This window comes from Macaca thibetana, chromosome 9, assembly GCF_024542745.1.
Source record: "Macaca thibetana thibetana isolate TM-01 chromosome 9, ASM2454274v1, whole genome shotgun sequence".
NCBI classification, from domain to species: domain Eukaryota; kingdom Metazoa; phylum Chordata; class Mammalia; order Primates; family Cercopithecidae; genus Macaca; species Macaca thibetana.
The window spans coordinates 64,614,483-64,640,352 of NC_065586.1; the positions used below are offsets into that span (position 1 = coordinate 64,614,483).

The 25,870-nt window shown below is 49.2% G+C and overlaps 3 protein-coding genes across 4 annotated transcripts in view; all 3 read right to left on the reverse strand.

Annotated features, from left to right (window-relative positions):
• Positions 1-25,870, reverse strand: part of DDX21 (DExD-box helicase 21) — a 156,966-nt gene that overhangs the window by 108,362 nt on the left and 22,734 nt on the right. The gene's annotated exons all lie outside the window — the stretch shown is intronic.
• The window catches only part of DDX50 (DExD-box helicase 50), a 140,446-nt gene that overhangs the window by 68,916 nt on the left and 45,660 nt on the right, over positions 1-25,870 (reverse strand). The gene's annotated exons all lie outside the window — the stretch shown is intronic.
• On the reverse strand, positions 18,569-21,707 carry LOC126963180 (uncharacterized protein C5orf60-like). 2 transcript variants are annotated; one of them, XM_050805258.1, is made up of 5 exons: positions 21,260-21,707; positions 20,483-20,540; positions 19,864-19,921; positions 19,615-19,634; positions 18,569-18,931 (listed from the first exon to the last, which is right to left on the reverse strand). In XM_050805258.1, exons 1-5 carry the CDS (start codon positions 21,338-21,340, stop codon positions 18,783-18,785), a joined length of 366 nt encoding a protein of 121 aa, XP_050661215.1. In that variant the 5' UTR covers positions 21,341-21,707; the 3' UTR covers positions 18,569-18,782. The 2 variants fall into 2 exon arrangements, with proteins under 2 accessions (XP_050661215.1, XP_050661216.1); XM_050805259.1 differs by having other exon boundaries at positions 19,500-19,634.

Below are 25,870 nucleotides of genomic sequence, written 5' to 3' on the forward strand. Positions count from 1 at the left end.
GCTAAGTTTTTGTATTTTTAGTAGAGACGGGGTTTCACTGTGTTAGCCAGGATGGTCTCGATCTCCTGACCTCGTGATCCGCCCGTCTCGGCCTCCCAAAGTGCTGGGATTACAGGCTTGAGCCACCGCGCCCGGCCCTAAATTATATTTTTTGAGAGAATATTTACCTATGCAATGTTTGATTGAAAAATCACTGAAGTTTTCCTGTAAAACTTGGTCTGCAAAAGGGTTTTGTGGGGTAAGATTATAATACCAAAATCACCATTCTTTAGACCAATTGAAAAAAAATAAATAAAAACAATCCTAGGTTAACTGACTAATACACATGGTCCTGAACCCAACCACCATTCTACTGTTTCAAATTCTACCTAAATCTAAAATTGATTTAATGCTAACCAAAAGACAAAAAAGTGAACAACTTTATTTACCGTTTTAATAAATGGAGGCAGATATTTTCTGGCTCGACAGTATTCCACCAAAGTTGCAATGACTAGTTTTCTTCTTTTTTTTTTTGAGATGGAGTCTCGCTCTGTCGCCTAGGCTGGAGTGCAGTGGCGTCATGTGATCTCTGCTCACTGCAAGCGCCGCCTCCCGGATTCACGCCACTCGCCTGCCTCAGCCTCCCCAGCAGCTGGGACTACAGGCACCCACCACCACGCCTGGCTAATTTTTTTGTATTTTTAGTAGAGACGGGGTTTCACCATGTTAGCCAGGGTGGTCTCGATCTCCTGACCTCATGATCCACCCGCCTCGGCCTCCCAAAGTGCTGGGATTACAGGCGTGAGCCACTATTCCCAGCCGGCTGCAATGACTAGTTTTTAATTCACAGAACACTTCCCCCTCCCAATGATTGTTTCTGAAAATTAAGCTAGTAAAAACAGTTACATTTGGATTGAAAGCATACATGTAATAACCTGATTTCACCAAAAAGGAGCCTGCATCTTCCCAACTAAAGAAATCTGCTTAAAACTTATTCTAAGTATATTAAAAAAACAAAAACAGGCTTACCGTATCCACTCATGCTGCTCTGGCCACCACACACATCCGCCTCCATAATCACCACTCAGCTGCTGGCTGGCTGGGCCACCGTAACTGGACGGGTTTGCTGTTAAGAAAACAATAGAACCTTGTTCCTTATGTAATGTAGTATCTGGTGGTACCAGACTTGTAATTCTCTATGATTTTCCAGTCTTGATTTTATATTACTATAACCCCTCCGCCTCCTTCTGCCTACTGTTTATAACCAGGCTACCCTTCTATCCATCATTTCAGCTAGTAAAACATTGATAAACCAAAGTGCTAACGGTATACACTTCAGCAGGACTAAACTCCATGATTCCATAAGTAGAGGCATTTTGTGAAGATCTTACGAAACTGCTTGACTGGATTTAATGGGGTTTCCTCCTTAATTTGATGTATCAAAGGCATGTCAATACCTAATTATGCCCGCATTTATCTTAATCCTGTTTTGCTATTTTAGATTTAACCTTTATACTCAGAAAATTTAAGTAGTTTCACTCTGTAGTCCCCTCCCCTAAGAGTACTTAAATCTGATTTGAATTATCTATCCTAAGGAACTTCCTAACTCACAAGGATTTAAGAAAGACAAATACAAAATTCAAATATCAAGAAATTGCTTTCTTTGCCTAAGTTTGTTATGCTAAACTCATTAAATAAATAGATTAGCTTAACTTATAACTGACTTATACATATATAAACATTTTGGTTTTTAAAGAAACTAACGATATTTACGCAAACCCATGTCTCCAATCATTTGGCTACCAAAAGCACCACCACTTGCTCCTGCTGTAGAATTCAAGAAGAGTTCTACATATCTGTGTTCTGAAATGAGAAAAAAAAAAGTTTGAAAATGTTTGTTGGTGAAACAAAACAAGATAAGCACTTTTATAAAGTTTTTAAACAAGCAGATCTGTGAACTTCAAATACTTTGGCAAAGAAAATTCTAGCTACTTCTCTTAGGTCATCTACTTTAACTCCAAAATCTAGCCTTTACATATTCATCTATATTGTCAATTAAGGATATATACTTCAAGATGTGCGCATCACAAATCCCTGTTATACTAATTTTTAAAATCCAAACCTGCTTCAACACACTGCCCCCCATCCCCCAAGAATTAATCTATTACTGGAGAGGAAACTTCTCATATATCTTATTTCTATTTCTCAATTGTAAATGTTAGTCACACAATCACCTGTTAAGAGCCCACAAATGCTCAATCACACTTCCGCACATTTGCTTTGTCTTTTGACACAGCTGCCACAGCATCTTCACGAGCTGCAAACTCAACAAACATCTGCTTCACCAGTTACTCTGCCATCAGTACCAATTTCAATGTGTACTCTCTCAGGATTGAGCAGTGAAAAAAACTACAACACAAGGCATTTCCAAGAATTAAATCAACTTTCTAATGTTACAAAATAAAACTAAAATTTCTAACGTAGTGCTCACTTTATAGAATAAGGCTCAGACTTTTACTGCCATACTGAAATATTGACTTGTGAGTTCATCTTACATTATAAATGTCATTCTCAGGAGCTCTGTAAGGTAATCCATGCATGTCTCATTGTCAGTAGCTCTGTAACGTAATCCACACGTGTACAGTGTCCTGTTGTGCTCTGGAAAGTAGAGCCACTATCCCTGTATCTGTGATCAGACATTCCTGAAAAACAGTAATTGAGGTCTAGATGAACAACAGTGTAAGCATCCTTCAACAGAGAAATTCAGTTCTTACCTTACCTCTTCCAAATCTAACCCAAATCCATAGCCATCATTAGAGCCATTGTAATCATCTAAGCCTCCATACCCTGAAAGACAAAGTACAATCAATCAAATAAAACACCAAGACAAAGGAACAGACTACTTGCCGAACCTTGCAATTCCTCACGTACCTCCACCATAAGCATCACGCCTCATCCTCTCAAAGCCAGCTCTTCTGCCAGTGCTGTTATACCTTCTGCCCCATTTTAAATTTTGCAGTCTGGAAAGAAAACAACCGTTAATACAGAATTTAAAACCTAAAACCACCTCTGGGTGACACAGATGAAATGTCTATTCCATGTCCCCACTACAAATTATGTAACTTGTGAAGCCTATTGTGGGGAAAAGAAAGAGAGATCAGACTATTACTGTGTCTATATAGAAAGAAGTACACATAAGAGACTCCATTTTGTTCTGTAATTTGAGATGCTGTTAATATTCAAAGCAGTTTCAGAATGAATTCCTCTCAAGTCCTTGCTACTAATGTCTACATCACACATCTTTTATCAATTTCTCGGAACATTATCAAGCCTGGACTTTCTGACTTTACAGCAAACATACTTCGTTGCGAGTTGTTTCGCTCTGGCGCATTTCTTTTTTTTTTTTTTTTTTGAGACGGAGTCTCGCTCTGTCGCCCAGGCTGGAGTGCAGTGGCCGGATCTCAGCTCACTGCAAGCTCCGCCTCCCGGGTTCACGCCATTCTCCTGCCTCAGCCTCCCGAGTAGCTGGGACTACAGGCGCCCACCACCTCGCCCGGCTAGTTTGTATTTTTTTAGTAGAGACGGGGTTTCACCGTATTAGCCAGGATGGTCTCGATCTCCCGACCTCGTGATCCGCCCGTCTCGGTCTCCCAAAGTGCTGGGATTACAGGCTTGAGCCACCGCGCCCGGCCTCTCTGGCGCATTTCTGTTTTACCTTACCAGCAGCCACATTGCGGTTTCTCATTCAAATCCAAATTGCATGCCCAATACTCACCTCAAAGGGGATCAGTGTTACCAAGCTAAAATGCTCCAAGTTGCAGGGCTGAAGCCAAACCCAGTGTTGCCCCCTGCAAGGTGGCTTCCAGTGTACTTGGTTCTTGTTTTACAGGTCGTTTTCTGTTACTGACACTAAATTCACATAGTTAAGTCAATACTACAAACGTCTTGCCAAAAGCTGTCAATTTCATCCAAATAGAATTTTATCAGTCTGATTTCTTTTTTCCAGTCTAATAATGGGAACAAGCACATTCTGATAGAAAATACTCAGGAAACTTATGTACTGCAAAAAAACTTCCCTGGGCTTTAGTGTCTTCAACCGTATAGTGAGCCAGGTGAATAATTAAATGAGCAAACACTCTTCAATTACCAAATCTTGATTAGGAAAACTGAAATTAAGACGTGACATTTTAACTTTCCGAAGAATGCTCCTTTTCAAGGAAACATCAAAACTAGAAACAAGATGTTACATTTCGAGATACTGCAAAACATTACTATTATTTGTCTAATTACTTGGCGGTTTTCTCAAGATCGACGAGAAAATCCCACCTATGCCAATTTATCCTGTAGAAATAAGACACTGGGCCAGTCGCGGTGGCTCACCCCTGTAATCCCAGCATTTTGGGAAACCAAGGCGGGCAAATCACTTGAGGTCAGAAGTTCGAGACCAGCCTGGCCAACATGGTGAAACACCGTCTCTACCAAAATACAAAAATCAGCCAGGCGTGGTAGTGCGCGCCTCTAGTCCCAGCTACTCGGGAGGCTGAGGCAGGAGAATCCCTTGAAACCAGGAGGCGGAGGTTGCAGTGAGCCGAGATCGCGCCACTGCACTCCAGCCTGGGTGACAGAGACTCCAACTCAGAAAAAAAAAGACACCCGTAAAAGAAAAGCTGGTGTTCAAAGGTAAGTAAAGACAAAATCTGCCAGATGTGCCGCACTCTCAAAGGCCAGGAGGACAGGCGGGGCTTTCGAAATTTCCATTGCGTAACAGCGGCCGGCCGGGCGCGAGCAACACAGCGGTGAGTGCAGTCACCCGCGCCTCGCCAAAGGGCGCCCCGGCTGCCCGCCCGCCGGCCCGCCCGCCCCGGCCTCGAACTCCCGCGACCTAGTTCTAACTCACCGGAAAAAAACCTCTGGACTTCATCTGCCGAGCAAGACCAGGGCAAGCCCCACACCTTCACCACGAATCTCTTTTCCACCTTCGGTGTCCAACATCATGGTTTCTTTTTTTTTTTTTTTTTTTTTTTTTTTTTTTGAGACGGAGTCTCGCTGTGTCGCCCAGGCTGGAGTGCAGTGGCCGGATCTCAGCTCACTGCAAGCTCTGCCTCCCGGGTTTTTACGCCATTCTCCTGCCTCAGCCTCCCGAGTAGCCGGGACTACAGGCGCCCGCCACCTCGCCCGGCTAGTTTTTTGTATTTTTTAGTAGAGACGGGGTTTCACCGTGTTAGCCAGGATGGTCTCGAACCCCTGACCTCGTGATCCGCCCATCTCGGCCTCCCAAAGTGCTGGGATTACAGGCTTGAGCCACCGCGCCCGGCCTCATCATGGTTTCTTACGCGGTCCGGCGTCGAAACAAAACGTAAGGCAGGCAAGAGGACCAGACCTGAGAGGGCCAATTAAGCTGTCCTCCGCCTCCGAGGTGTCCCCGGGCCCGCACCGCCCCCGCACGGAGCAAAAACCGGGCGGATGCACCCACCCCGGCGACTGCAACACCCAACACCTTCTCGTCCGGCGACCGCACCCCCAAAGCTGTCCTGAGCAGCAGCTGTCGGCACCCCGGACCTTGGGGGCCCGGCCGAGAGCCAACGTGGAGGAAAGGAAATTGCGGCGGCCGCTTCCGCTCCGCCTCCTCCGACTTCTCACACAGCAGAGTCGGCGCAGCCTGCAGGCTTCAGCGGCGGTGCGGAGATTCAGCGAACTACTCACGGCTCTGGATGGCAGCCCGCAGCTCGCCAAGGTCCCCGTGGCCCTCCCAGAGTTATGGGGACAAACAGTCCTCGCAAAAACAGCACCCACGGGGGTCGCTGGATTGCAAACGAGGACCCTCTGCGACTCTGGCCAGCGGGCGCCTGCACAACCTAAGAAGGCCTTTTGTGCGAGCTCTGCACACGCGCAGCCAGCTGCCCGCACCGCCCGGTTGCGTCACAAAGAGCTCTAGCTCAAGCGTAACTTCAAGAGCCACCCCCGCATCCAACCTCCCGCGGGCGGATTATTACACGCTTGGGTTTTGGGCTCAGCATCCGCACCCAAAAACCCGCCCGGCTTTTTATTGCGCCGCGAATATTGAATTTGGGAGTTCCTTTGAAACCGTTCTCAGGCCGGGTGCGGTGGCTCATACCTGAAATCCCAGCACTTTGGGAGGCCAAGGCGGGTGGATCACCTGAGGTCAGGAGTTCGAGACCAGCCTGCCCAACCTGGTGAAAACTCGTCTCTACTAAAAATACAAAAATTAGCTGGGCGTGGTGGCGGGCGTCTGTAATCCCAGCTACTCGGGAGACTGACGCGGGAGAATCACTTGAACACAGGAGGCGGATGTTGCAGTGCCTAGCCTGGGCGACAGAGCAAGACTCCGTCTCAAAAAAAAAAAAGAAAAAAAGAAACCGTTCTCTAGCCTTACCCGCCAGCGTGGGGGAGGGGAATGGCGGCCGCCTGTTCCCTATGGGACTGCATAGGAGTCCCGAGCTCTGGGTTGTGATGAGGTGGTCCTCTTTCTATCCCTTGCCCCAGGCTCTTACCGGCTTGCCCCTGGCCCACCTGAAAGGAGAGGCACGGCCTTCAGGCGTTCCCACTCGCCGCGGGCCTGTCTCCCATTTATCACCAAACCGGCCGAAGCTGATCAGTCGCAGATTGTCTAGCGTCCTCGGAGCTGCGGGGCTGCGGACGTCCCGCGCCGGAAGCCACCCGGATGGTGCCCGGGGCACGTCGCAGCCACGTGTGCCTCCACTCCGCTTACCTGCCGTCGTCGGGCCTAGGGCCCCGGTCGGCGCGAGGTTCCGGTGCCTGTGGCTCGCGTCCGTACCCCGCATTTGACTAACGAACTCGCACCCTGTGTACCCCTTGACCCGCCTCACGGTCGGCGGGTCTTGAATGCCCTGGGGCCCCGGCACCAGGAGGACTTGCGAACGCGGGCTTCTCCGTGGGTGCGCACCGGCCTCTGTGCTCGTTAGGTTAGCGATGAATCCTCCCAGGGCGGAACTGGTAATAGTGCGTCCATTCCCCAGGCGTAGACGCTGCATTCGAGGAGGCCCCCGGGTCACCCCATGTGCACACATGCTGCAAGATGAGTAATGTTCGTGGTTTCTAGCAGCACTGCCCAAAACCGAAGTGCCGTAGCCTCCCAGGCCTCCCCATGTCTGATCTGGCTGCCCTCTTCACCCCCGCTCTAGCGGACGCAGACAATAAACAAATTAACGATAAGGTAGTGTTGGACCCTGCCGCAGGGCTACCTTAGCTAGTGCAGGCCTGAGTGCCACCCTGGGAAGATGCGGACAAAGCATGTTTCCAACCCCAGTGCCACGGAGTCCCAATCCAGTTTTGACAGGTTTGAGAAAAGTAGAGAGGATATCGAAGAGACACAGGAGCCCAGAGCTAAGCAGGGCCTGATCTTCAAAGGCCACTTAGGCCTTGGCAAGGGTGTTAACTCCAAGAGAAGGCATTGGCAAGTGATCAGCAGAGGAGTAATAAGCCCTGTGTAAAGGAAAACTCTTGCTGGATGTGAGGGGGATGCAGATGGAGCAGGCAGTGTGAATGACAGTACATGCCATGCCCTCTACTACAAACAGAGCTAGAAGCACACATCTGTGGTACTATTTCAGAAGGCACTTTGGCTGAGGTAATCAACAAGAGAGACTCCGGTCAGGTGTGGTGGCTCACACCTGTAATACCAGCACTTCGGGAGGCCGAGGCAGGCAGATCACTTGAGGTCAGGAGTTTAAGACCAGCCTGGCCAACATGGTGAAACCCCATCTCTACTAAAGATACAAAAATTAGCTGGGCATGGTGGTGCACGCCTGTAATCCCAGCTACTCTGGAGGCTGAGGCAGAAGAATTGCCTGAACCCAGGAGGCAGAGGAAGCAGTGAGCTGAGATCACACCGCTGCCCTCCAGCCTGGGCCACAGAGAAAGACTCCCTCTCAAAAAAAAAAAAAAATTAGCCAGGCATGGTGACGCATGCCTGTAATCCCAACCACTTGGCGAGACTGAGGCAGAAGAATCACTTAAACCCAGGAGGCAGCGGTTGCAGTGAGCTGAGATCACACCATCACACTCCAGCCTGGGCAACAAAAGCGAAACTCCGTCTCAAAAAAAAAAAAAGAAAAAAGAATAGTAGTGAGGCAGAATAAATTTCATACATGTGTAGCCAATTCTCTTTTATATAAACTGTTCAACTGATCTTAAAAGAAGGTTTTTAATTTTTATTTATTTATTTATTTTTGAGACACAGCCTCACTGTCACCCAGGCTGGAGTGCAGTGGTGCAAACATGGCTTACCGCAGCCTCTACCTCCTGGGCTCAAACAATCCTCCTGCCTAAACCTCCTGAGTAGGTAGGACCACAGGCATGTGCCACCTTGCTCAGATAATCTTTTTTTTTTTTTTTAGCACTGGGGTCTCATTTTGTTGCCCAGGCTGGTCTTGACTTCCTGGGTTCGAGGAATCATCCCACCTCAATCTCCCAGAGAAAGTGCTGGGATTACAGGTGTGAGCCACCATGTCTGGCAATGAAAGAAGGTTTTTTTGTTTGGTTTTATTTTTGAGACAGTCTCACTCCGTCACTCAGGCTGGAGTACAGTGGTGCAATCTTGGCTCACTGCAACCTCTGCCTCCAAGGTTCAAGCAATTCTCATGCCTCAGCCTCCCAAGTAGAGGGATTACAGGTATGCGCCACCATACCTGGCTACTTTTTAAAAATTTTTAGTTGAAATGGGGTTTTGCCATGTTGGCCAGGCTGGTCTGGAACTCCTCACCTCAAGTGACCTGCCTGCCTCGGCCTCCCAAAGTACTGAGATTACAGGCGTGAGCCACCACACTCAACCAAAGGTTTTTTTTAAGTAAAAAGTTCATCATCAGCCCGGGCGTGGTGGCTCACACCTGTAATTCCAGTACTTTGGGAGGCCGAGGCAGGTGGATCACGAGGTCAGGAGTTCAAGACGAGCCTGACCAACATGGTGAAACCCCGTCTCTACTAAAAATACAAAAATTAGCTGGGCGTGGTGTCACGCGCCTGTAATCCCGGCTACTCAGGAGGCTCAGGCAGGAGAATCGCTCGAACCTGGGAGGTGGAAGTTGCAGTGAGCAGAGATTGCATTACTGTACTCCAGCCTGGGCAACAGAGCAAGACTCCGTCTAAAAAAAAAAACAAAAAGAGTTCATCATCTTGCCTCAGTGGTCTTTATGTCTTGGTATACTTCTTTTTTTTTTTTTTTTTTTTTTGAGATGGAGTCTTGCTCTGTCGCCCAAGCTGGAGTGCAGTGGCGCGATCTCCACTCACTGCAAGCTCTGCCTCCTGGGTTCACACCATTCTCCTGCCTCAGCCTCCCAAGTAACTGGGACTACAGGCACCTGCCACCACGCCTGGCTAATTTTTTGTGTTTTTTTAGTGGAGATGAGGTTTGCCCGTTTGCCACGATGGTCTGGATCTCCTGACCTCGTGATCCACCTGCCTCGGCCTCCCAAAGTGCTGGGATTACAGGCGTGAGGCCCGGCCATGTCTTGGTATACTTCTTATAGTTTACAGAGCTCTTTATTAAGGCTGTTAGCCCTTAGGATAGTTGCCCCAAACATTCTTCTCAGTTTGCTTACCTTTTAATATTTTTGTGCTTTTGTGGTGGTATTTTTTGTTTGTTTTACAGACAATGTCTTGTTCTGTGCGGTGACCCAATCATAGCTCAATGCAGCCTTGAGCTCCTGGGCTCAAGCCATCCTCCAACCTCGGCCTTCTGAGTAGCTGGGACTAAAGGCACTTTCAGCCAGGCCCGACTAATTTTTTTATTTTTTTGTAGTGATGGGAGTCTCACTATGTTGCCCAGGCTAGTCTTGAATTCCTGGCATCAAGCAATTCTCCCACCTTGGCCTCTCAAAGCACTGGGAATATTCTATGTGTGAGCCATGATGCTCGCCCTGTTATTAATGATTGCTTTTTTTTTTTTTTTTTTGAGACAGGGTCTCACTTTGTTGCTCAGGTCGGAGTGCCGCTATGTGATCTCAGCTCACTGCAACCTCCACCTCCCAGGTTCAAGCAATTCTTATGCCTCAACCTCCCAAATTGCTGGGATACGCCAAGCGCAGTGGCTCACACTTGTAATCCCAGCACTTTGGGAGACCAAGGTGGGTGGATCACTCGATGTCAGGAGTTTGAGATAGCTTGACCAACATGGTGAAACCCTGTTTCTTTTTTTTTTTTTTTTTTGAGACGGAGTCTCGCTCTGTCACCCAGGCTGGAGTACAGTGGCCGGATCTCAGCTCACTGCAAGCTCCGTCTCCCAGGTTTATGCCATTCTCCTGCCTCAGCCTCCCGAGTAGCTGGGACTACAGGCGCCCGCCACCTCGCCTGGCTAGTTTTTTTGTATTTTTAGTAGAGACGGGGTTTCACCGTGTTAGCCAGGATGGTCTCGATCTCCCGACCTCGTGATCCGCCCGTCTCGGCCTCCCAAAGTGCTGGGATTACAGGCTTGAGCCACCGCGCCCGGCCTGAAACCCTGTTTCTACTAAAAATACAAAAATTAGCCAGGTGTGGTGGCAGGCGCCCGTAATCCCAGCTACCTGGGAGGCTGAAGCACGAGAATCACTTGAACCCAGGAGGTGGAGGTTGCAGTAAGCAGAGATCCTGCCACTGTACTGCAGCCTGGGCAACAGAGGGAGACTCCATCCCAAAAAAGAAAAGAAAAGAAAAGAAAAAATACCAAATAGCTGGGATTACAGGCATGCACCATCACACCCGGCTAATTTTTGTATTTTTAGTAGAGATGGAGTTTCACCATGTTGACCAGGCTGGTCTGGAACTCTGGACCTGAAGTGATCCACCCACCTCAGCCTCCCAAAATGCTGGGATTACAGGTGTGAGCCACTGCACCCGGCCTATGATTGCTTTTTAATATTTAGACATATAGAAGTTTTAAATTTCTTGATGTCAAAGCCATGGATATGTTCCTTTGAGGTTTGTCTTTAAGCTTAGAAAGCCCTTTCCCTCCAGAGATTAAGCATATATTTGTTATCTTTGCTATCATTTGTAAGACACATGTTGTACAGTTTAGCCTCAATAAGATAGGAATATGTTTTACTTATTTTTTCTGCTTTTTATTTTTTTATTTTTTATTTTTTTATTTTTTTTTTGAGACGGAGTCTCGCTCTGTCACCCAGGCTGGAGTGCAGTGGCCGGATCTCAGTTCACTGCAAGCTCCGCCTCCCGGGTTCACGCCATTCTCCTGCCTCAGCCTCCCAAGTAGCTGGGACTACAGGCGCCCGCCACCTCGCCCGGCTAGTTTTTTGTATTTTTTAGTAGAGACGGGGTTTCACCGTGTTAGCCAGGATGGTCTCGATCTTCTGACCTCGTGATCCACCCGTCTCGGCCTCCCAAAGTGCTGGGATTACAGGCTTGAGCCACCGCGCCCGGCCTCCTTTTATTTTTTATTTTTTATTTTTTTTGAGATGGAGTCTTGCTCTGTCACCCAGGCTGGAGTGTAATGGCATGATCTCAGCTCACTGCAACCTCCACCTCCCGGATTCAAGTGATTCTCCTACCTCAAACTCCAGAGTAGCTTGGATTACAGGCGCTTGCCACCACGCCCAGCTAATTTTTGTGTTTTTAGTAGAGATGGGGTTTCGCCATGGTGACCTCAGGTGATCCACCCGCCTCAGCCTCCCAAATTGCTGGGATTACAAGCATGAGCCCCTGCGCCTGGCCAGGTATGTGTTTTAAAACCAATGATATTGGCCAGGCGCGGGGGCTCACGCCTGTAATCCCGGCACTTTGGGAGGCCGAGACGGGCAGATCACAAGGTCAGGAGCTGGAGACCATCCTGGCTAACATGATGAAACCCCATTTCTACTAAAAATACAAAAAAAATTAGCCGGACGCGGTGGCGGGCACCTGTAGTCCCAGCTACTCGGGAGGCTGAGGCAAGAGAATGATGCGAACCCAGGAGGTGGAGCTTGCAGTGAGCGGAGATCGCGCCACTGCACTCCAGCCTCAGCGACAGAGCAAGACTCTGTCTCAAACAAAAAAACAAAAAAACAAAAAAACAATGATATCAGATGGGCGTCATGGGTCACCCTGTAATCCTAGCTCTTTGGGAGAGCATGGTGGGCTGATCACTTGAGGTCAAGAGTACCAGACACACCTGGCCAACATGGTGAAACCCCGTCTCTACTAAATTATCACTTCTCATCCTTTTGGCAAAGATCAAGTGTAGTAAAAAAGAGAAATTAACCGGGTGTGGTGGCACACGCCTGTAATCCCAGCTACACAGGACTCTGAAGTGGGAGGATGGCTTGAACCCCGGAGGCAGAGGTTGCAGTGAGCCAAGATCACACCACTGCACACCAGCCTAGGTGACAGAGCGAGACTCTGCCTCAAAGAAAAGAAAAGAAATGCAATCATAAATAACACGACTGGGCGTGGTGGCTCACACGTGTAATGCTAGCACTTTGGGGGCCCGAGGCAGGCAGATTGCTTGAGTTGAGGAGTTTGAAGCAAGCCTGGGCAACGTGGCCAAAATCCAACTCTACAAAAAATACAAAAATTAGCCAGGCACAGTAACAAAGTGAGACCCTGTTTCAAATAATAATAATAATAATAATACTATGTCGCCCAGGCTGGAGTGCAGTGGCATGATCTCGGCTCACTGCAACCTCCCCTGCCCAGACTCAGGTGATCCTCCTGCCTCAGCCTCCCAACAAGTGGCTGGGACTATAGGCACATGCCACCACACCAGGCTAATCTTTGTATTTTTAATAGAGACAGGTTGGCCAGGCTGGTCTGGAACTCCTGAACTCAGGTGATCTGACTGCCCTGGCCTCCCAAAGTGCTGGGATTACAGGCATAGAGCCACCATGCCAGGCCAGAATTTGTTCTTAGTAGTACAGAAAATAATGGTGGGACTTAAAATTGATGATATTTTAAGATTTGATGGAAACTGTTATACTCCAATTATTTTGTGTGATGACATGTTACAGCCATTAAAATGATATTTTCATAGATTTCTTAATAATGTGAAGTAGGCTGGGTGCAGTGTTTTACACCTGTAATCCCAGCACTTCGGGAGGCCGAGGTGGGTGGATCAGCTGATGTTGGGAGTTCAAAACCAGCCGGTCAACATAGTGAAACCCCATCTCTACTAAAAATACAAAAATCAGTCAGGCGTGCTGGCGGGTGCCTGTAATCCCAGCTACTTGGGAGGCTGAGGCAAGAGAATCGCTTGAACCTGGGAGGTGGAGGTTGCAGTGAGCCAAGATTGCGCTGCTGCACTCCAGCCTGGGCAGCAGAGCGAGACTCTATCTCAAAAAAAAAACAAAAACAAAAAAAAAAAAACCTGGCCAACATGGTGAAACCCTGTGTCTACTAAAATGCAAAAATTGGCCAGGTGTGGTGGTGGGTGCCTGTAATCCCAGCTACTCGGGAGGCTGAGGCAGTAGAATCGCTGGAACCGGGGAGGCAGAGGTTGCAGTGAGCCGACATGCCATTGCACTCCAACCTGGGTGACAGAGCCAGACTCCATCTCAAAATAAATAAATAAATAAAATGCTTACTGGTATTTCAGCTAATTCTCAAAACAACCCAATGGGAGATGAGTACTATTATTTACCCCACTTTACGAATTTTACAGAGAGAGGTTAGAGTAATTAATTTGCTCCAGGTAGGTTCACAGCAGCTAAACACTGCCATGATTGACCCCCTAGTCGGCTAGGATCCCCAAACCACCGCTCACCAAACAGCCCTCAAGAAACACAACTCTGGACCAGGTGTGGTGGCTCATGCCTGTAATTCCAGCACTTTGGGAGGCCGAGGCAGGCAGATCACCTGAGGTCGGGAGTTCAAGACCAGCTTGACCAACATAGAGAAACCCTGCCTCTACTAAAAATACAAAAAATTAGCTGGGCGTGGTGGTGGGCGCCTGTAAGTCCCAGCTACTCACGAGGCTGAGGCAGGAGGCTGAGGCATGAACCTGGGAGGTGGAGCTTGCAGTGAGCCCAGATTGTGCCACTGCACTCCAGCCTGGGTGACACAGCAAGACTCCATCTCAAAAAAAAAAAAAAAAAAAAAAAAAGCCAGGGGCAGTAGCTATACCTGTAATCCCAGCACTTTGGGAGGCCAAGGTGGGTGGATCACCTGACGTCAAGAGTTGGAGACCAGCTTGGCCAACATGGTGAGATCCCATCTCTACTAAAAAAATACAAAAAATAGCTGGGCTTGGTGGTACGTGCCTGTAATCCCAGCTAATTGGAGGCTGAGGCAGGAGAATCACTTGAACCTGGGAAGCGGAGGTTGCAGTAAGCCCAGATCATGCATCTGCACTCGAGCCTGGGTGACAGAACGAGACTCTGTCTCAAAACAAAACAAATAAAAAAACAGAACCCTGAGATTTGCAAAAGAAAATATGCAGATGACTGGGCTCATGCCTGTAATCGCAGCACTTTGGGAGGCCAAGGCGGGTGGATTACCTGAGGTCAGGAGTTCAAGACCAGCCTGACCAACATAGAGAAACCCTGTCTCTTCTAAAAATACAAAAAATTAACCGGGTGTGGTGGCATATGCCTGTAATCCCAGCTACTTGGGAGGCCGAGGCAGGAGAATTGCTTGAACCTGGGAGGCGGAGGTTGTGGTGAGCTGAGATCATGCCGTTGCACTCCAGCCTAGACAACAAGAGCAAAACTCCCTCTCAAAAAGAAAAAAAAAAAACCTGGGCGCGGTGGCTCACCCCTGTAATCCCAGCACTTTAGGAGACCGAGGTGGGTAGATCACCTGAGGTGGGGAGTTCGAGACCAGCCTGACCCACATGGAGAAACCCCATCTCTACTAAAAATACAAAATTAGCCGGGCACGGTGGCGCATGCCTGTAATCCCAGCTACTCAGGAGGCTGAGGCAAGAGAATCGCTTGAACCCGGGAGGCAGAGGTTGTGTTGAGCCGAGATTGTGCCATTGCACTCCAGCCTGGGCAACATGAGTGAAATTCTGTCTCAAAAAAATAAATAAATAAAATAAAAAGAAAATATGCAGATGATCCATAGGCTTGAGAAGTGTCCCTTTGAGTGGTAACCAAATAAATGCAAATTAAATAAAATAATGCAAAGCCTTTGCAACTAATTTTCAATTAATGATCATTTAAAAGAGTAATTAAGAGAGCTGGAAAGGATGCAGGGAGATGTCATTGAGGCACATTGTGGTTGAAGTGTAAATTGGTACACCCTTTCTCGCTCAGGGCTATTTGCAGTATAAATACATACATTTCGTTAAAGCATACATTCCATTCCCACTTTTGCACTGATTTAATTACAAGATTGTTCATGGCAGCATGAAATAGGGAAGCTTTAATCTCAACTTAATCTCTAATGAAGTATGGAATAAATTGTGGTATGAGTGCATGGGGGTAGTGGGATGGCGAGGCTGTGAGGGGAAGGAAATAAATCTTAGGTAACATAATGGTTTGTTGCCTTCCAAAGGGCCACAGGACATAAAAAGATATACGTTACGGTATATCTATGTTATTAAAATGTCATGTGGTGGGGAACTAGGAAAAAACATCTAGAAAAGATCTTTAAGATGGCGATCATGAAAAAAAAGTTGAGAAAAAATGATCTAGGTTCCGTGTGGTGGCTCACGCCTATAATCCCAGTACTTTAAGAGGCCGAGGCAGGCACATCACCTGAGGTCAGGAGTCCGAGACCAGGCTGGGCAACATATTGAGGCCCCATCTCTACAAAAATTTAAAAACATGCTGGGCGCAGTGGCTCACGCCTGTAATCCTAGCACTTTGGGAGGCCAAGGCAGGCAAATTACCTGAGGCCGGGAGTTCAAGACCAGCCTGGCCAACATAGTGAAACACCGCCTCTACTAAAAATACAAAAAATTAGCCAGGTGCAGTGGCGCACACCTGTAATCTCAGCTACTAGGGAGGCTGAGGCAGGAGAATTGCTTGAACTCAAAAGGCAGACGTTGCGGTGAGCCGAGATCGCTCCACTGCACTCCAGCCTGGGCAACAAGAGCGAGACTTCAGTCTCAAAAAAAAAAAATAAATAAAATTAAAATATTAGCCAGGCCTGGTGGCACATGTAGTTCCAGCTACTCAGGAGGCTAAGGTGGGAGGATCGCCTGAGTTCAGGAGGTGGAGGATGCAGTGAGCTGAGATAGCGCCCCTGAACTCCAACCTAGGCAAAGTGGGGAGACCCTGTCGCAAAACAAACAAACTTTAAAGTTCTGAGTGATACACAGCATCGGCTGCCTCTGGGACCTGCTCGGGTGGTACACTCCAAGCTGCAGAGACTTAAGAAAAGGGCCTCTTGGTTAGAGCCCGGGTATGGGGTTCCACCCCCTCCCCCGCCACCGCCAGGCAGCGCGGTCCGCCCTTCCAGCTGGGATCCCCGCGTCTCTCCGCCTTCCTGGAGCCCCACTGTTGTGCTGAAAGAGACCGCCCTTCCGATGCCCAAGTCCGGCTCCATAACCACGTAAACAAATTGTGGATTCAGACACCGTGAGCGGCGGAAACAAAGGCGTCCCCACAGTGTCCGGCCGCCCGCTGAGGAGAAGGGTCTGCCGGTCGGCGACCTGGCGGGGGAACGGAGCACGCCCCCTCCGGTTCACGCCGCGCGTCTCCTTCAGGCCGACAGCACAGGCGGTCAGTTTTGAACTTTCTGGGTACCCACCTCCTAAGGCTTCAGCCAGGCCAGGTCACTCACTGTCTTCAGCAAAATCAAATGTTCAAAACGTACTGTCGGCTAACATCTTTTTTTTTTTTTTTTTTTTTTTTTTTTGAGACGGAGTCTTTCTTGTTGCCCAGTCTGGAGGGCAGTGGCGCGATCTCGAGAGGCTCACTGCAGCCTCCGCCTGCCGGGTTCAAGTGGTTCTGCCACCTCAGCTGCCCGAGTAGCTGGGATTACCGCCCCACCACGCCCGGCTAATTTTTTTTCTTTCTTTCTTTCTTTTCTTTTTTTTTTTTTTTTGAGACGGAGTCTTGCTCTGTCGCGAGGCTGGAGTGCAGTGTCGCCTCAACCTCCACCTCCCGTGTTCAAGTGATTCTCCTGCCTCAGCCTCTCGAGTAGTTGGGACTACAGGCACTCGCCATCACGCCCAACCACATTTTTGGGTCTTTGATTCCTGCTTCCTCGACAGGGTCCCTGAGGGCTCAGGATCCGGGGATGGAGGCTGCTGGGGGCGAAAATGGCACCTCCCTGGCAGGGAAAGGCCAGGCCTGTGAGGGCTCAGACGAATCCTGGCTCCACACGCAGTTCATGCTGCCCGGGCCTCAGGGACCAGCACATCCACCTCCTGTCCTCCAGTTGAGGCCTCAGGGCTCTCAGAGAAAGGAGCAGGGTCCCCCCAAGCCCCTGACAACCAGGACCAGCCAGGCTCCGGCCTCCTCCCCTTCTTGTGCATTTCTGCCCTCCCCAGGCTTCTCCAGGGCTTCGCTGCCATCTACTGAAAACCAGCCTAGTGCTGACCCAGCCTTGTCCTCAGCAACCATGGCCTGCAAATTGTATTCCATGTGCCTGGATTTCCCCCTGGACACAAAGGCTCCGTGAAGACGGTTTAGGCAGTTCCCAACTTCATGATCATAGCAGGCCCCTCCGGACCACCCTGCACTGTCCCTAGTCTGGGCCAGGGCCACCCCATTCATGGGAGGATGGGTCGGAGCTGTCCTCCCAGAGCCAGGCTGGAATGGGCCCCACAGTCTTCAGGGAAGTACCTTTTCCTCTACAAAGCTGGTCACCTGCTCTTACTCTCACCCTTACAGGCTGTGTCTGCCTCATCACCTGGAATTCGCTGTCTCCATTCCTGGGGTCCCTGTGTCTTTAAGTCTAAGTTGGGTATTGACCCAGCCACCCTGGCTTTCTTCCCATCTGCATTCACACTTCATATTCCACACCCTCTTGCCTTCTACCTTTCTACGCTTCACCGCTTCACCGCTTCACCATGACCTTTGTAAGCAATGTCTGGCTAGATTTTGTTTCCAATTGGACAGGCTCTGTTGTGTACATTTACGGTTCTTGTTTTTATTGATCTATGAGAATTATTTCTACCACTTAATTTTTTGTTCTGGCTTTTCTGAACTTCTATTTTATGTCTCCTTTCCTAACTTCTAGTAGGGAGACTCAGTTTTCGTATTCCCCTTCCTCTTTCGAATGACTTGGAGGTTATGGTAGGCCGATCATGGCTCCACAGATACACCCGTGTCTGAGCCCTGGAGCCCGCGAGCATCAGCTGGAATGGCAAAAGACGTGATTAGAGAGAAACCCTGAGAGGAGGAGCGTATCCTGAGTCATCCAGGCAGGCCCTAAATGCCCTAGAAGAGAGAGTCCAAGGGAGCTTCGACCCAGAGCTGCACAAGCAACAAGGCCCTGTGAAAGACGGAGCAGGTCTTGGAGATGCAGCCACAGCGGCAGGAACGCCAGGGCAGCCGCCGGAGGCCGGAAGAGGCCAGGAGGCTCCTCCCCGAGAGCCTCAGGAGGGAGCATGGCCCTGCCTTCTCCAGGCCTTGATTTCTGTCTTCTGGCCCCCGGGACTGTGAGGGAATAAGTTTCTGTTGCTGTGAACCCCCAGGCCTGTGGTAGCTTGTTACAGCAGCCACAGGAAACTAACACAGAGGTCGTATTTTCTCTTTTACTTTAATAAACTGCCTTGAACACTTTATTGTGTGCATTTTTTCTTTTAATAAACTGCCTTGAACACTTTATTGTGTGCACCAGGACAGGCCCACTCTTAGTCTAGACACAGCCAGCGTCTCTGCAGGTTCCTCTTCCAATGCATTAGAGCATGCATTTCTGGCATCTGTGGGGTGCCCGGATCAGGGAGGGGATGCGCCTCCAAGTTGTCCTCAGGAGATTCCCAATTGTTTGTGGATGTTGGATGTGGCGTCCATGGGAGTGTCTGGGATTTTGGTGTCTTGTACATCTAGCAGCATTGTCTCGTGCAGGCTGAGGGAAGTAGGGCCGCTGCCTCTACCTGCCTGCATGTGGCATCTCCCTAGAAGGAAGCCTTTGGTAGGTGGTTGGGAATATTAGGGTGCTTGAATGGGTACTGTGAGGAGGTGCAGAGGCACCAGGCTCTAGCAGCCTCCTGCCTCCAGGAGAGGCCTGGGATCACTGCAGCAACCAATGCCTTGGATCACTCGAGGGCTAGAAGACACCCACCAGCTACACAGCTCAGGGGTGTCACACATTGGGCATATTGTGGCGTCAGTTTGAGAACTAGCCTGGGTGGAGTTGGACCAGGACACGCAGCCAGGATTCCGTATCGTCGGGGAGGGGAGCGCCCATGTGTCTTGTGTGAAGGACACTCCAGGGAATGCAAAGGCTCTGGTGGCTGGGAGGAGCTCAGGGATGAAAGAGCCTCCAAGGATTTTACAGAGGTGCCCGGGTTCGCTGTTAGGGAGCTTGCGTATGACTTGTATAAAGATTGCTTCAGGGGACACGAAGACACTGGTAGCTGGGAGGAGCACAGGGATGACAGAGACCCAGGGGACCCTATGGAGGTCTTTGGGACTGATGATGGCTTGGAGGCCAGAGGAGCCGGGGGAGCCTGTGGGGACAACCTGGTGGGAGAAGCTTTCCCACACCACCCACCAGGCCAGCGAACTCTCCAAGGGCCTCGTTTGAACGACTTCCTCAGGCGGTCTCGGTTTAGAAGGCAATGGAAGCTGCCCTCACCAGGTAGCTTCCTCAGGCGCCTGCAGGACACAGGAGGCACAGGCTGCAGCCAGGAGCACTGGGCACCTGCGGCCCAGGCCCCTTCAGGGTCCCCCATGCTGACTTCACAAAGCTCTGCCTACCCCTGCCCCAGGGCTTTAGTGACATCACGGCTGTGATCGCCCCTCCCAGATCAGCCCCAGGCCCTGGGGTGGCATCCTAGGCCCTGGTAGGAAGGAGGACATGGGAGAAAATGGGAAAGAGCCTCACTTTGCCAACAGGAAAACTTCCTCAAGTTTCTCCAGTTGTTTCAAGAGCCTTTTGTAATCTGGAAAGCAGGAGATGGGTTATGGTGGTGAGGGAGGGAACTGGGACTTACAGGAGCCTGAATGCGTGTGTCATTAAGGGAGACCCCAGGATCGGGGATTAGACTCTGGAGCCCCAGCATCCCTGTCCAAGGTCACATGGCCCCAAAAGTGATAGCTAGGTGCCCAGAGGGCAGCACTTTGTAATTTACAAAGTGCTTCCCGACACAGACACACCCCTTCATGGGAGTCACGACCACCTCCTGAGGAGAGAGGACAGGGGCAGTCTCAAAGAAGACTCAGCCATGTTATACAGCTGCCCACATGGCCCTGGAGCCCCTCCTGCAGGTCCACGCAGTCACTGGTCCCCTTCCCCACATAGTCCCCTCCTGGGCAATACCCACTCCCTGGACCCCATGACTTCATCCCGGCAGGGAATCGGAGATGGATCCCGGGTTCCAATTGCCCTAGCAGGAGCTTCCCCATCAGGCTTCTGCAAAAGACTTTCTAGGAGACTTGGTGCTTGTTCCTAGGAACAGGTGAAGCTGTGATCTCTGGGGCTTCGGGGACCCTCAGAGCCTTACCTTTCGAAGTGATATACCTATTTCTGATCCTTATCCATTCCCCCACTTCAGCTCGATCCTGAGAGACAAGAAAGAGTGAGGGTGCAGGCCAGGTCTCAGTCTCCTGTCCCCACAGCTGCGGACCCACAGTGCTCGTGAATGACACACTTTCTCCACTCAGCTCACGGAGCCCTGTGTACTTCTCTTTCCTTTCACTCGTTTCTGAAGTGCATAATAACCTTTTCTGGTTTCCTTCTTTGAAAAGCACGGAGGGGTTTTCTATGTGAGGCCCACCCTGGGCGTCCTCAGTCCCTGTTCCACTGCTTGTGAAACACACACACTTGGGTCTGCAGGTGCCTCTGAGCTGGCAGGGAGGATTCTGCTTCCGAGGAGGCCAGAGGCGACTCCAGTCTCAGGTAAGGGCTCTCGGGCTCAGCACAGCCCCAGAGCACCACACACAGAGGCTGGGACCCGAGGTACCTGCCCGGGAAGGCGGCTGATGAGCCCGGGCTCAGGGCCTGTCCTCCCACAACGACCTCACCCCTCTCATGACCGGGTCCTCGCCGCTGAGTCCCGGGGTTTGTTTTTGCTGTGATGCCTCCCGTGCACCCCCACAGATGGTCTGGGAGCTGGGGATGGAAATCCTAGGCCCACTCCAATCCCTGCCTGCCCTGCTGTCCCTAGAGGGATGATGAGATTTCCCATCACAGGAGCACCTCTGGTTGATTTGGAAAAGTGGAAAAGAGAGCAGGAAAAACAGAATCATTCTCTGCTGGGTGTGGGCTGAGGGCTCCTTACATTCTTGCTGTTCTCCTCTCTGGGAGGCCCTGAGGATGGCTCCCTGGGGGTAAAGTAGGGGCGTAAGATGATCAGGAACATCAGGCTAAACGCAACGAAGAGGATGAAATGGATGATCTCGGGAATGGGGCTCCAGCACAGCTCTGTGTCAAGAACACTGTTCAGCCGGGCGCGGTGGCTCAAGCCTGTAATCTCAGCACTTTGGGAGGCCGAGACGGGTGGATCACGAGGTCAGGAGATCGAGACCATCCTGGCTAACATGGTGAAACCCCGTCTCTACTAAAAAATACAAAAAAAAACTAGCCGGGCGAGGTGGCGGGCGCCTGTAGTCCCGGCTACTCGGGAGGCTGAGGCAGGAGAATGGCGGGAACCCGGGAGGCGGAGCTTGCAGTGAGCTGAGATCCGGCCACAGCACTCCAGCCTGGGTGACAGAGCGAGACTCCGTCTCAAAAAAAAAAAAAAAAAAAAAGAACACTGTTCAGTTCTTGAACAGTGGGCCTGAGCCCTGGGTGTCCCCTCTGGGACTATTTATTGGGGCCCAGGCCCACATCACAGAGCTGGGGCCTCCCCCTCACAAAGGGCTCCTAAGGGTGGGTGGGGTGGGCAGTAGGAGGAGGAGACTGAGGTCCAGCCCCACCCACCACCACCCACCCCTGCAATTCCCTTCACCCTCCTGGCCTTCTACATCCCTCCTTCCCACTCCACCTGCTCAACCTGTCAGAGACAGACCTGGTCTGTTTTCCATCCTGTCACCCTGGCACACAGATGGTACCTGGTTCCTTGGAGATCTGCTCAGGCTCCCTCAATTTCACAGTTTTTGAGGATCTGGATTTGTCCCTGAAATTTGTTATTTCCAGGGATTATTGCTCTAGGGTCTCCTCTGCCTGAAATTCTAACTTTCCCACATAATATGTTCTTACCTTGCATCAACTCAAAGCTTATTTTTTATACTTGCTTATCATTGCTAGTTTTGAATAAATCTTTTTTTTTTTTTTTGAGACAGAGTCTCGCTCTGACGCCCAGGCTGGCGTGCAGTGGCATGATCTCAGCTCATTGCAGGCTCCGCCTCCCAGGTTCACGCCATTCTCCTGACTCAGCCTCCCAAGTAGCTGGGACTACAGGCGCCTGCCACCACGCCCGGCTAATTTTTTGTAATTTTTAAAATAGAGACGGGGTTTCACCGTGTTAGCCAGGATGATCTTGATCCCCGACCTCGTGATCCACCCACCTTGTCCTCCCAAAGTGCTGGGATTATAGGCATGAGCCACCGCGTCTGGCCTGAATAAAATTTTTATAATTTTTGTTTCAATTAATCTTTACTATCTTCAGCTAGACTTAATCAAAAATTAAATCAATTCTTTATTATTAAAATTCATAGGACTACAAAAGTATAAAAATTGAACTTATTAAACCTTCCAATGATATTTTTATATATTTGCAATATTTTTGCTTCTAAAATCAATAAAAGTTAAAGTGCATGAGAAGTTTTGGAATTTTCGGCATACACACACACACATATACACACATACCCTGTGACAAATCAATTCAGTATTTTCAAATAGAAGAATCAAGCCTTTCTTTCAGTTCAAAAGCTTTCTTGTAGTATTTCTTATATGGTAGGACTGCTGGCAGCAAATTTTCTGTCTTTGTTTGTTGGGGTCCGCGTGTTTCCTAAACAAAGGAATGAACACACAAGGCAACACAGGACGAGATAAACATGGTGGCCGCCCCGAACAACACGCTCTGCTTTATTTTATACAGTCGTTTGTGGAATGTTGCCAAGTCACAAGACACATTGTTGTTTTTCTGATCTTTCCCTGACTTTCTGGATTTTCAAGATGTTTACACATAAACCAGCCCCCAGGGTCTGCTGTTTGCAGCTGGCTCCTTTGTCCTCCCTGTTTGCAGGGAAGGAACGCCCTGCTTCGTTTGCAAGAGCAGGACTTATCGGGAACGTCTTGTTTGCGAGCACATAGTCCTCTACATTGTTTATCTGGGAATATTTTAATTTTTAACAGATAGATCTGCTGGACAGGGCATTTTTAGTTGACAATTTTTTTTCTTTCATTCTTTGTCTATACCATCCTATTGCCTTCCCACCTTTCCTTCCTTCCTTCCTTCCTTCCTTTTTTCCTTCCCTCCCTCTCTCTCTCTCTCTCTCTTTCTTTCTTTCTGAGACAGAGTCTCCCTCTGTTTGTTGCCCAGGCTGGAGTGCAGTGGCATGATCTCAGTCCACTGCAACCTCTGCCTCCCAGGTTCAAGCAGTTCTCTGGCCTTAGCCTCCGAGTAGCTGGGATTACAGGCACACAACAACATGCCCAGCTAATTTTTGTATTTTTAGTATAGACGGGATTTCATCATGTTGGCCAAGCTGGTCTCAAATTCCTGACCTCAGGTATTCCACCCACCTTGGCCTCTCAAAGTGCTGGGATTACAGGCGTGAGCCACCGTGCCAGGTCTCACCATTGTTTCTGATCAGAAATCAGTGGTTAATTTTATCATGGTGCTCTTGTACATGAAGAGAAGTTTTTGTCTGACAGCTTTCAATATTTACTCTTTATCTTTTCATAGTTTGACGCAATGTGTGTAGGAGTGGATATCTTGGTTCTTATTTTACTAAAAGTAAACATTGACTCTATAGATTAATGTTTCATATTAAATTTGGTAAGTTTTCAACCATTATTTCTATAAATAATTCTTTCCCCTTTCTTTCTGAGACTCTCATTCTACATATGTTGTGCTTGATGTTTCATAAGTCATTTTTCTTTTTATTTTTCTTTCTTCCTCTTTTTTTTTTTTGAGACGGAGTCTCGCTCTGTCGCCCAGGCTGGAGTGCAGTGGCCGGATCTCAGCTCACTGCAAGCTCCGCCTCCCAGGTTTATGCCATCCTCCTGCCTCAGCCACCCAAGTAGCTGGGACCACAGGCGCCCGCCACCTCGCCCAGCTAGTTTTTTGTATTTTTTAGTAGAGACAGGGTTTCACCGTGTTCGCCAGGATGGTCTCGATCTCCTGACCTCATGATCCTCCCATCTCGGCCTCCCAAAATGCTGGAATTTCAGGCTTGAGCCACCATGCCCGGCCTCTTTTTTTTTTTTTTTTTGAGACAGAGTTTTGCTCTTGTTGCCCAGGCTGGAGTGAAATGGCGTGATCTTGGCTCACTGCAACCTCTGCCTCCCAGGTTCAAGCGATTCTCCTGCCTCAGCCTCCCGAGTAGCTAGGATTACAGGCATGCGCCACCACGCCCGGCTAATTTTGTATTTTTAGTAGAGACAGGGTTTCTCCATGTTGGTCAGGCTGGTCTTGAATTCCTGACCTCAGGTGATCTGCCTGCCTCGGCCTCACAAAGTGCTGGGATCACAGGCACGAGCCACTGTGCCCAGCCCTTTTTTAGTTCTTTTAACATGCAGTAACTGCTTTGAAGTCTTTGTTTGCTAAGTGTGATGTCTAGGGACACTTAAAGACAGTTTCTATTAACTGGTTTCCTACCACATTTTCCTGTTTCTTTTCATCTTGTAACTTATCATTGAACACTGGATACTTAGGTTATAGACTGTTCAACTCTGGATTCTGATTCTTTTCTCCTGGAATTGTTGTTACTGTTTTGTTCATTTGTTTGTAACCCCCCAGTACTAAATTTGTAAATTCTGTCAGCAGTGTGTAGCCACAACCATCTCTGCTCATTTTTTGTTTATGTTCTTATGCATGGCTTCCTAGAAACCACTCCTTTATCTGCATGCACGGTATTCTGCCAACAGTTGTCTGAATTTGTACACTAACACCTGGAGTCGGTGAGGCTTCCACTGTTGCTGATGGATCTACCTGTGGACTAGGGCGTGCACACAGAGCTCAGGCCATCTGCTTTCCACAGGCATCTCCTCTTGCTGTGTCTTCTCCTCACATGCGCTCAGGCACCATCATCAGTCAGGGATGTTGGGTGGTTTGGGCAGGTTCTGGTCTCTGAGGAGACTAGCAGAGCTACTGGTCCTTCCTGTTTGTTTGCATCAATATCCCTATTTGAAAATTCTCCAAATCATGTCATCACCTTCTGGTGGTGACAGCAAAGCTGCTGGTTTCATGGCATTCAATAAATGTATTTTACATTTAGGTCTATGGGCCTGGCATGGTGGCTCACGCCTGTAATCCCAGCACTTTGGGAGACTGAGGTGGGCGGATCACCCGAGGATAGAGGTTCAAGACCAGCCTGGCCAACATGGTGAAACCCTGTCTCTACTAAAAATCCAAAAATTAGCCGGGCGTGATGGCAGGCGCCTGTAATCCCAGCTACTCGGGGGGGCTGAGGCAGGAGAGTCACTTGAACTCAGGAGGCGGAGGTTGCAGTGAGCTGAGATTGTATACAATAAACAAATGATTTAATGCCCATACAATAGAGTGCTGTGAAGCTCTTTAGAAGAATGCCACGAGGATGATCAACACATACCATTCTCCTGGATGAGGATTATTACCATCAGCTCCATTTTTCAGATGAGAAAACTGAGACAGAGAGTTACATAATTTTCCGAAGGTCACTCCCCACTGAATGTAGGAGCAGGGATATGACAGCCACCTGATCACAGCCAAGAACAGCATTCTCTCCTCTGCTCTCCTCCACGG